This window comes from Triplophysa dalaica, chromosome 6 (assembly GCF_015846415.1).
Source record: "Triplophysa dalaica isolate WHDGS20190420 chromosome 6, ASM1584641v1, whole genome shotgun sequence".
Lineage (NCBI taxonomy): Eukaryota > Metazoa > Chordata > Actinopteri > Cypriniformes > Nemacheilidae > Triplophysa > Triplophysa dalaica.
The window spans coordinates 20,348,350-20,360,603 of NC_079547.1; the positions used below are offsets into that span (position 1 = coordinate 20,348,350).

The following is a 12,254-nucleotide window of genomic DNA, read 5'->3' on the forward strand; positions in this document are numbered from 1 at the left end:
TTGGGGCACCGCCAAAGGATCCAGTCCCCCTTCAGACATCAGATTGTTGGCAATGCTCCAGCCCCTGCGACCATCCCCGCTCCCCATGAAGCTCCATAATTACACCCTGCACAGGGAGGGGCTTGTGTTCATAGCAGTCGTGCAACCCGGTTACAGAATGGGACATGCCCATTAACACTCTGGAATAGGGCTGAACATACACAACCAGCTGCATCCTACAGAGAACTGAAGTAATGAATGCCAATTAACAACTGCTGTAATGAGTGTGGTATGGAATCTCTTTGCAATAAAAAGAGCAATGGTTTCTGAGCTCTCAAATAGGAAAGGGTGATGCGAGTGTCTAAAAATGGGAAATTAATTATAAGTGTAGAACATTTTGTAGGCTTATTACAAGACAGAGATTTCACCGTTTCACTGAACATATAATCTGCTTTTCCAAACAACATCCAAATCAGACTTGCATGTCGGAGGTGCGGCTCTGCGTTTGGTACATGAGCCACAATTTATCTATTGTGCTGTTCAAGGGAGAGTTTACCCCAAAATGAAAATTCTGTCATCATATACCCCAGGTTGTTTTAAACCTTTATACATTTCTTTGTTCTGATGAATACAAAGAAAGATATTTTGTTACCAGAATGTTAGCAAAAAAAAAAAAGACAAAATCCACTACCATAGTAGTAATAAATTATTGTATATTTATTTTTCTGATGGACCCAAAATGAGAGATTTTTGAAGAATTTAGGAAAGGTGGGGCACCTTTGACTACCATTTATTTTTTCCAACTATGGTAGTCAATCATGTCTCAGAACTGAAAATTGCTAACATTCTTCCAAATATCTTTCATTGTGTTCATCAGAACAAACTAATTTATTCAGGTATTAAATTATATAAGGGTGAGTAAATGATAACATAATAAAAAAATTTGCGTGATCAGTCACTTTAACCATGTCGGATAAACACGTTTCTAAATGTGTTGAGTTCAAACCTAGTATAAATGGCAACGGCATCACCATAACCACAGTGACTTTAAGAAAGGCTCTGAAACTTGCCCAAAATTTGAATTCTGCCATAACTTAGTTGTTCCAAACCAGTATACATTTCTTGTTGTGTATAACACAAAAGAAGATATTCTAAAGAATGTGGGAAACGATTTGGGGCACCATTAACTACCATAATATATTTTTTTCCTACTATAGTAGTCAATATTGCTCTTTGGTTGCTAACATTCTTACAAATATCCTTTTTGTGTTCAGCAATATTTAAGGTGAACTATCACTTTAACCTGTGCTCAATAACAAAAAGCAAACCTTGCGTGGCTTGAGCTTGTCTTGCAGGTCGTACTGGCCAATGCCTTTGTAGCTAATTCCCAACCACCATGGTAAACCTTGCTTATCCTGCAAAAAATAAGGGATTGTTTTGAAAAGAAAAGTAATTGCAGTGGTAATTGCCACTTATGTTTTGCAACAGCAGTAAAACAGAAAGATCAAATGGGTACAACCTGTTTGATCTCGGCAGACATTTTAGTGAGCTAGCTAAGCACAATTATAATTACACTGCACATATTTTACTATTGTTAATTATTTCACCAACTACAAATCAAGATCCCATTATTTAAGCCAGCATTAAGATATACATTCTAATTTGCATTTACTGCCTGAAATGTTTCCAGTTGCCTAAAATAATAAAAAAACACATACCTTCACTTTGTAGTAATGAACTCCATAAGCAGGTAAGGATTCAACTAATGTAAGATACCTGTTGATAAGTAACAAACGTCATTAAATAATAACACAAGGTTAAATAAGCAGGTGTTTCACACAAAAACAAGGATGGGGAACCTTTACACCTAGTAAATGGTAAATCTCTTAATGTGTTACTGATGGTATTCCCACAATCGATTTCTCTCTGTGCTTTCACTGTGGCGCACGGTCAATATTTCAATACAGGGAGACAAATCAGGTTGACAGAACTGACCTTGTCTCATCTCAATGAGCTAACAATAAATTAGGACAGTGTTGATAGGCTTGGCAGTCATTTTAAATAACGGGGTTTAATTAACAACGCAGTTTCTATCTTGCATAAGCAAACTCTGCAATTATCTGAAGAAAGGCAACAAGCTCAGACTTGCCGTTTCTGCTGTTAAGTTTCTTTGTTTTAGCTTTCTATAAATTACCCATATAAATGATTAGTGCGCTTACCGTATGATGGCCTGTCCACGACTGAGTCCTTTTAGCTTTTTATGATGGTGGATTACTTTATCTTCACTAGAGAGATGAAACAAAGAGAGAGCATGGTTACCACCCACACAAGCGAAACAAACAGCGATTGTGCACGAGACCAAGATGTGAATGTGCCGTTTAAATGACGTGGCTGGTCGAACTATTAAACTAGTCAGATATTATGCCAGGTGCACCCATGTGTGAAATGCCATCTGTCTGGCTGCCCTGTGAATCACATACACACTGTTTCTGGTGGTTCTCCTTATCCAGTTCCACGTAAACACACAAATTTTAAGTTTCCATTCATGTTCAATAATACGCAAAAGGAATCGTGAAAACTATCTATGTTTTCATATGCTAACAAAAATCCGCTTTACACTCCCAATAGCACGCACACACACAGCTGCGTCTGTGTTCACTTGCACAGCTGTCTCTCACACACTTGCACTGATGCACAGCTGTTTAACTGCATACTCATACACACACACACACACTTCAGTGATCACTGGCTGTTCTGTGACTTCAATCTGTCTGCTCCTCACACTAAATACTCATTGATTAAAGCTGCCACATCAATCCCTGTTAAGGATGTAGACATCAACCACGTTAGGAGTTACAGAAGCTACAAGGCAGGTTAAATTAACAGTCAAATTAATTAACAAGGCTGGTTAGAAACACACTGACTGCAGTTTGCAGGCTAAGCACACTACACACTACAAATCAGCACCAAGACTTGCAGCTTGGACCTTCTAAGTACGCACACTAGACAGGAATATTTGTGTGTTATTTGTAAGTTTTAGACACTGAATAATATTAAGTAACACATCAACATATCAGAGCTGTTAACTTGTGTGGTTAAAGTATGAGGTTCTAGACTGTCTTCACACTTGGTATAACTGTGGATGTGAATTCCAAGTCTTACCAGAAGGCTAATGATGGATGCTCCTTTAAAACAGTGGTGGGAAAAACCGGAAGCTTCTTGATATCCGTTCTTGTGCTTTCATCACTAAAAGTTTGAAAACAAAACATTATTAGATTTAAATGAAGTCTACTTAATAGACTTATTAATGGGACTTATCAGCCTAACTTAGACATAATTAATAACAGTACACAAAGAATGATATTTACTTGCAATATAACAATAGTATTGTAGGGAATATCTTCAAGTTAAAAAATGTGATTTAAGTGATAAAACTTGTCTGAGGAGTCCATATGTCATTCTTTTGAAATAGTACACCGCAGTGATAAGTGATGACACGGATGAAGTAATGTTCAAGTACAATTTTGATGTTGAGCGAGCATGTTGGTTTTATTTTGCCTCTTAAATGGAATTTACGTCTAGATAAAGTGGTTCTCATATTGAAAACAAGCAGCAGAATTATTAACTAAACCCTCAGAATTAACATTTGAAATCACTGATCGATTAAATAAAACAACTGCATGTTATTACTAGTGGTGGGCATAGATTAATTTTTTTAATCTAGATTAATCTAGATTAATTCCAAAATTAATCTAGATTAATCTAGATTAAAATGGCTCATTTGAATTCTGCCGAAGGCATTCAGAATATGTGTGCTACCCAAATAATGACTAAAAGTAAGTCTTTGAGAACGGGTTTCTCAAGCCAGGTGGCGCATTAGACCAGGGGCTCATCTCCTGTTTCCAAAATGCATCACAAACTGCTTGAGAAAGCTGTTCTACTATGATAATTGGTGATGAAAATTAAATTATGTTCAATAAGATGAACTTGTGTTTACTTCCGCATTAGCTAAGGGATGATTTCCGTTTAGGTGGTACTTGAGACTGGAAGAGCTCCTACAGTACATTTACATTTAGTCATTTAGCAGACGCTTTTATCCAAAGCGACTTACAAAGAGTGAGGGAGCAACAAGCGATATGTCATACAGGAGCCATAATACATCAGATCTCAATACAAAGTTACTGGTTTCAACTAAAGCTAGACCACTACCTGTTGAGAGAAAGTGGTTTTTTTTAAACCAATTCCGCATTGCACAAGGTGCAAACAACCTTAGTCTTGTCGATGTTTCTATTGGGAAGCTTCTTAAAAATTAATATTCACTGAAGCAAACCCGGCGGCTTCATAGCTGCATCCATGTTAGCACGTCACGTTTGATGCGGTAATTTCACAGTAACGTTATGTTGTGTTCAGACCAAACGCGAATGGCGCGTCAAGCGCGAGTGATTTATATGTTAATGCAAAGAGCCAATAGACCTACTTGCTGCGCGAATCGCGCGAATGAAGCCCTGGTTATGAGATGATGAGGCGGCTTCTGCTTCCGCGAATGACGCGAATCACGCGAGTTGAAAAATCTCGTTCTCGCCTCGTACAGTGCAGTTAAGCTGGTATACATCCGCGCTAAAATATCAAGGTGAAAGTCATCATAGCTTGCGTAGTATAGACCCAGCTGCCAACCCAACTTTGAGAATAGATTAACGACGACATTTTTTTTAACGCGCGATAATAGTCTCACTGCGTTAACGGCGTTAGTTATTACTATTCTAGAACCACAAAAACTGGATTCACATTGAGCCTACATTTTAAACAGATTTACAGAGATCTCTCATGTAAGGTTACAGACGGCAGTTAGAGATGCTGTATTATTTATGCTAATAACTTCTTATCTAAAAAAAAAAGTGTGCTATACTTTAATATCAAAGCCCATGTTAATACCACCTATGAGTCTTAACAGGTGTAGCAAAATACTCTTACATTATACAATTAAACTAGAACAAAAGCTACACAAAACGAGAACATTTCTGTCTGGTACCAACACGATAGTAGAAAAGACACAACACCTGGATTCAAAACTATAAAGCCATGTCCTAGAAAACCCTCATGTCATGGGTTTCCAAACATCTGATCTGATTTAGAAACCTTTGAACAGATTTTTTTCATACCCGTGTTAAGGGTGAAGTGGGTTTTCTTAAGGAAACAATTACTCAGAAAACAAAGACTCTAAACTGATGCAATGTTTGGATAAAAACACAACATCTGAGTTAGAATACTTTGAAAATTAATTGAAAACAAAGGAAGCCGAGTACAGAATTGACACCTGTAAATTGAAGCGGCGACATCTCTAGCTTATCACGCCATTAAAACCTTGATTGACTTTGCTGGCACAATTAGCTTTTCAAGCTATTTCTTTTGCGGTTCAGCGATTTAAAAGTTTGATGGTATAAATCTAGCAGGCTGGGTTGATGATGTGGTAAAATGGCGCCATGAGACCGAAATGCACTGTCAGCAATCTGGAATTCATTACACCGTCTGTACTATCAAAAAGTTGGCAAGGAAAGGTGGTTTAACGCTTAACCCAGCATAAGCAACGCATGGATGAGTTACTCATGTGTCAGCTATTTTTAACTGCCTTCATTGAATGAAAACTGGTGGGAAATGGGTCATTTGATGTCGATGTCTTTGGAACAAAGGTGACCGCTAGAGAGCAAAATGTCTGATGTGGCACTCCGTACCACCTGATGCTGAAACGAATGTTTATATGACTTTGCTTATAGTATTATCAGATTACAACCACCATCATCATCATATCATTTCATATAGTCATTTTCTCACAAAGTGAATCAAACAGGATATAACGAGATCAAAAACCATCATACAATTTCATAAAAGGATAATTTTATTAAATGACACGACTTCCAAACATTTCCGCTTCTTCCTCTACCGAACATGTACATATGTAGTATAGCCCCACGCCTGGTTACCCTTGACATAAACTACAGACCGATGACATCAGCATCCTGCTTGACGCCCTATATCGTCTGCCAACGAGAGATGTCTCCACTCCCTCGCGCTTTACACTTTGAGAGGAGTAGGTTTATACGAAAAGACGCAGGGGTCTTCCTAACTTCCTACATAAACTTAGAGCCCTGGGCCTCCAGATCAGCCCACATGTTACAGCTCCAGCTTTACGAGATCTGCAAGCCTGCGTGCACATGGGAATAACAAAAAACAGAAAGAGACAGGTCTGAGAGTTTGCTTGATCCTAAACACACTTCACCTATAAGAGGGTGCTATCAGTACTGATATGCTGCTACCAGAACCACTTAAACACACTGCTTAGTAATATGCCAGCAAAAAACAAAAGGAATAGACTATCAGCTATAAAAATGAACTAAGTTGCATTACCTAATCAGACCTCCTACCAAAAAATTAAGATTGTGCCTGTTGGATTAAAGTGCAAACAGACAGCAATTTCAAATGAAGGCAACACAACCTATAAGCATCATTTTGAACGATTATACTACAGAAAATAACCAAAGCTCCATAAATACATTATTGTCAAAACACTGCCAAAGCAAAATTAGAACTGTATTCCATGTTTGGCTTTAAGGCCATTTATATGTTAGAATAATCCTCCTAAAAGTTGTCAAAATACACTTTTAGCAAACTTAAGTGTACTTTTTACCGTTATCCCTACTCGGAAAAGAGCCAAGGGGTCTTTAATAAGTTCCCCAATATAACCTAAACAATAGCAGTTGTTGCATGGTCAATTTTTTCAGAGTAAAAGAGGGATAAAACGTTGTACTCTGCTTAACAGTTCACAAGCTTCGTACTCCAATAATGCACCACAAGACTACTGAGAAAGAATGAACAGAACAAAGGTTTAACCCTTTCTGACCAAGTCATTCTTTTAATTTGTTATGGTCAACAGATCATTTGTCTGTATTCCCATTCACTGCTGCAAGACCAGTCCTTCATGTTAACATTGTGTACATGAATGTCTCTACGGCTAAGCATGACGTACAAACTGGCAGAATATTTATAAAAGCAGAACCAAGACACGGGCCAACCTGTAACATTGTGCTCACAAAGTAAACATTTCTAAACAATTTAACCCAAAAAGAAACAAATGGAATGGATTTCACAAAATGCACAGGTCACAGTTCCTTTTAAGGTATAAGTCCAAAGACACCATAGCTTTGTTATATCTAAACATGGATGAATATATCAGATTTATTTACACGACTGACAGTTATGCTCACTTTCATTAAATGTACCACTTGTAAATGATCAACCAGGCCAGGCTTTAAAACAAAACATTTAAGCACAAGCCTAAACATTAACTTGAAAAGACACCAATCTGCCTGTCTCTGTCGTTTTACATTATTCCTACTGTATCTTCCCTATTGCAGTGTTCCAATATCAGGGTTCTGTAATTTAATAATAAATATTAGGGATCTCTGATAATGCCATTGCCAATACTCTGAAATATGAATTTTGAATGTCTCATGTCTGACTTGACAACTTAACAAGAACATCTAAATAAAGTCGGAGTTCTGAACGAATATTAAATCTACTGACGCAATACAATGTATAATCTACCCGTGCAAACATTTGTGTGATATTGAAAATGTTCAGTACACTTTATTATAACTCTGAGAACAGGAACTAGTAATGCTAGAAAAACATGTCAAATCAAATATCCTTTTAATGGTTTTGTCAACGTTAAGGCACCAAAAACAACCATACACTGTATCTTACGGTGTCCTAGAGCGTCCAAAAAAATTCGGATGCCACTGAACGTTCAACCCTGACCTTTTTAATATATCTCTCAATCTAAATAAAAACGGAAACTTTAAAGCAACAAAACTACTAACGTTAAATTTGTTCTTACCTTGTGTGGTCTCCGTTTGCCTCCTAAAGAAAAAACAAGAGTTGTGTTGGTGAATCAGTTCAATGCTGTAAGAAGCTTAAAAACTCTGAAGAGGTTTGTCTCACGTCTGCAAACTTTATATTCGACATGCACTCCGGTAAAATCTCATATTTACACATTTACTTAAAATATACAATTCCTTGCAACACAACACAAATATGCAACGACGGTATAGCATTGAAACGCATTTATATGTAAAACCGCTTTAAATCAGTTCGGATTCAAATCGCTTGTGAAAATAGCTCGCGGGGAGCCTGTCAAACGTAACGCAAGCAATTCAAAATAACGTTACTCACTCACCTGCACTGTATATGCTGCTAACTTAAAAACGGTCTCACTCTCCACCTCAAGGTTTCCCTGTAGATTTTTGAAAGGAAAAGAATACAAGAAAAATTACAGCTTCACCCTTTTATCATCGAGCACTCACACTGTAACGTTATCAAACTATTTACCCGACCACTTTCCACACACAGGTTCTTTGGACGATACCATGTGTACAACAAAGCGTAACTTTAGAAATGAAACACTCGATCTCCCATACGTTCAATGTATCTCATGACTTACAACAAACGTTAATAAACAACTTTAGGGCATTAAACAAAAAATCCATAAACATATTCGCAATTTTTGCGACAAATCACTTGAATCACCCCCAGAACGAAGTGGTAGAGTCTGAAGCAGGTTCAGCGCTCGTGTTTCAACTTGCATCAATGGAAAGCAAAAAAAGTAACTTTGATGTCTCACGAAGCTAATTCACGATGTTTATAAATACGAATGTCTCGTTTACTGTTCTCTAGTGCGCAGGGGTAATATTATTAAAGTTTGCGGCTTTAAGACAGTTGAAAGAGTACATGTTTAACGAGTTAACATGGGGTCGCTGTCCCGCAACGTAGAAAATCCCTCAAGCCCATCATCACGCCATATACAGCTCAGATCACACTGCTTAGTCTTACAATGCACTTATAATGAACAGCAATCTTGCAGATATTATATATATATATATATATAATATAATATGATCCAGACTTTTATTTTCTGCTATTACAGGAAAGATAATACAAATATATTTCCTAACTCTGGTGATGCCATGTCTGATTTAAAAAAAACAATTTACAATTTCTTCTTTTTTTCTTTCTCATTACAGCATCAAAATACATTTTGCCTAAATCATGTGAGTGCCAAAGAACAAGGAAATATGTAAGACCCCCATTCATCTCTGAATGAATTAGCCTTGGTGGTTTAATGCAACCATTTTAGTTTAAAAGAGGCTAAAGGGTATCCAGTAAACCTGCTGTGCCAGTGCTGCCTTGTGTAAATGCCCATAATAAAAAACACCCTAATGGCGCCCACCTGCCATGCTCTTTGAAAGACTTGAACAAACACTCAAAAATTCAAGGGGAAAAGTGTTGGATACTATTCCTTAAAACAAGAACATCTTAAAACTCTTACGTCTGTAAAAACGTACTATGGTATTTTAAACTTAGACCACTTACATTGTATACAGATATCTTAGCATTCCTGAAAAACAGTTCGACAGTGATGGCATCTTTCAGATATGCAACACTCTCGATGTAAAACCTACAGAAAACAAAACAATAATCAGTAAGATCATGTACCCTCTTTCACAAGACTAAAAAACATGTTTTTGAATGATGCAGTTTGACTCATACTGTGCCGGGGGTGCCCCCTACTGGATACGTTTGCATGGACAATAATACAATCTCTGAACATACCTGACTTGGAATTTGAGATCAACCGGTCCTGTCTTTTTGGAAAAGTCATGGTCCAGCACTCTGCGGTCCAGTTGTAGCCATTTTGTCTGACCCCTTATGAAAAAAGATAACAAATTGAAATACAAATTCAATACTTGAGTCAAAATGAAATATTGTAAGATCTACAAGATTAATGGTGGTACAGTCACCACTTCACTCAGAAGTTTAGTGTAAAATTACTTTTTGTTTCCTCATTTGTCACATCATCAGGTGCTAAGGGAATATAACACAATTGCACAGTTCTAGGGCATCAACGAATCTAATTATTTAAATGACTGCCAAGAATCATCTTTCCAGTGACACTGTAGTGGAAACTAAAATGCTCATCTGCAGCAATGTCATTTCATAAATCTGACTATAAATCATTTTTATCAACTTACCTCTCATCAGTGAAGGAAATTCCAAAATATTCTTTCTCCTTCAAGTTGAAATGGGATGAAACCAGGTCCAAGAGATCTCGGGACAACAGTTTTGGCTGTGATAGAGAAAACAGCTGTTATTATAAATAAAATATTTATTTTATTTGATCTTGAATCCACTCATTCATTAGTTTATTTAATGGTTTAATGTGGTGGAAATGATAGCTTTACCTGAACCAGCAGTTCCAACTGCCTGTCATCCAGCAGAAGCACCTGGCACAGCCGGCCCTCCGTCATCTGGCAAAGTCAGACACGCATCACATTAGTCTAAATATATTCACTATCTATTCTACACATCTTATCACTGCACGTAAATGCGGTAATAAGTAGAACATGTTTATTATTCAATATATGCGTATGTACAGTATGTCTATGATATAAAATTACATCTTGAGAAATGTGAACATCAGTCATAACCTTCTATGGTTTTATAAACACTAATCTAATGTGAAGGGAGTGTGTCCTCTTATACGGAGTAAATATATTGGATTATCTCATTGTGAAGAATAATCTCTGTGTAGTCTCAGCTGCACACAAATAAAAAAAATCTAAATGATAAAGTTACTACCATTCATTTCTACATATTTTAATGACAATATTTAACCACTAAATCTATAAATATTTGTTCACCTTTATGTTGTAACATACTTGTATTTATGATAAAAAATAAAGTTCCATATTTTACAATATGCCAAACACAGGTTTTAAAATCTTGTCATCGCCCTAGCTTTTCTTGGCATGCTCTAGACTTGGAGATAGATAGAGAGAGAGAGAGAGAGAGAGACTTATACAACTACAACGAGGCTTAAACCGATTTGAACTCTTGTAAACCTGAACTTGTAAGAAGACATTGTTCTCTTCACCATGAGAAGACTGCTACAATGCTTATATTTATTTTTTTAGGTTTACACCATGTTTTCTTACACAATGGCTGCACAACTGCGTAACCCAGGGTATTTAAAAGACTGAACCATAATAGAATTTAATCAAATCTAAGTGAATCATCGTTGTGTGAATCTGCTTTTTATTTTTAAAAGCTAAGCTTTATTATGATAATATTACCATATTTGCACGTAATCAATCTGCCCTCATCTTATCAGCTTTCATATGACTTCAAATTAATTACAACATTAATAATATACAAAATTAGCTTCATCATAACTTAAAAAAATTATTCAAGCATGAGCAATCAACACAGACCGTGCATCAATTTTGCTTGATTAATAAGAACCATATTATCTCTCCTCACCAGATTCACCAGCATAATGCACTGATAAGATAATGAACCACTCTCATGGGAATTAACCAGTTTAATGTGACCTCTTTATCTGTTAAGTGGGTTTATGATTTAATACTTGTGTTGTTTATAAAGAGCAAAGCATTACAAATGTAAATGAAATACTAAAACAATAGAATCATTTATAAATAACAATAAAATAAAACAATTGGCTAGTCCCTATAAAAATAGGAACCCACATTAAAGACATCTTACTGTAAAAGAATTACGGCACTTGTTAATTACACAGTCTAAGCCTGAATTAGTCACTTAAGTAATCCCTTTAAAGAACAACAGTTGCTTTATAAAATGTTTCATTGTTATGACAGAACATACATTCACTTACAAAATGTATTGGTACTAGTTTCAATATAGATCTTTAACAGAGGAACTATTCGACAACGTCAAGTTTGGGAGTCAACCTTTTCATTTTGTTTAGATCGATCCTATAGGCAGCAACACCCATTACCATACATTAGGAAAATCTGCCCCACTATCACAGCAGAAAGCCTCATGGCTTCAGGTTGAGCTTTACCTTGCCAACACCAATGTTCTTGAAAGCTCTTTGTACCCGACTCAGCATTATATAAGCTTAATGCGGCACCACATCCCTGCCCCCATAAGTCTTTCTGCATTCCCCCATCCAAAAGCCCTCCACTGACCCCCCAAAACAATCCTCCACTTATATGTTATCTGCTTGCTTGTCATAGATTTACTGATGCTGAGAGCTCTCTTGTTTGTGTAGTTGCAGACTATAAGGTCATCACTGTGCCAGCCACCGAATGGATGTTATGTCAGTCTGACTGAACAGCCAGTAAAATCATTATGTACCAAACAATAGATTTTTTAAAAATACAGAATTTTGTAATGAATATATT

The 12,254-nt window shown here is 36.7% G+C and overlaps 1 protein-coding gene across 4 annotated transcripts in view; it reads right to left on the reverse strand.

Moving 5' to 3' along the window:
- frmd4ba (FERM domain containing 4Ba) overlaps positions 1–12,254 on the reverse strand; it is a 39,818-nt gene that overhangs the window by 13,635 nt on the left and 13,929 nt on the right. For all 4 annotated transcript variants that reach the window (XM_056750419.1, XM_056750420.1, XM_056750418.1 and 1 more), the window contains exons 2-11: positions 10,272–10,337; positions 10,062–10,156; positions 9,643–9,735; positions 9,403–9,487; positions 8,210–8,266; positions 7,871–7,893; positions 3,142–3,225; positions 2,199–2,264; positions 1,698–1,755; positions 1,308–1,394 (exon numbers count right to left, since the gene is read on the reverse strand). In XM_056750419.1, coding sequence (XP_056606397.1) covers positions 1,308–1,394; positions 1,698–1,755; positions 2,199–2,264; positions 3,142–3,225; positions 7,871–7,893; positions 8,210–8,266; positions 9,403–9,487; positions 9,643–9,735; positions 10,062–10,156; positions 10,272–10,337 — 714 coding nt within the window. The remainder of the gene's footprint in view (positions 1–1,307; positions 1,395–1,697; positions 1,756–2,198; positions 2,265–3,141; positions 3,226–7,870; positions 7,894–8,209; positions 8,267–9,402; positions 9,488–9,642; positions 9,736–10,061; positions 10,157–10,271; positions 10,338–12,254) is intronic.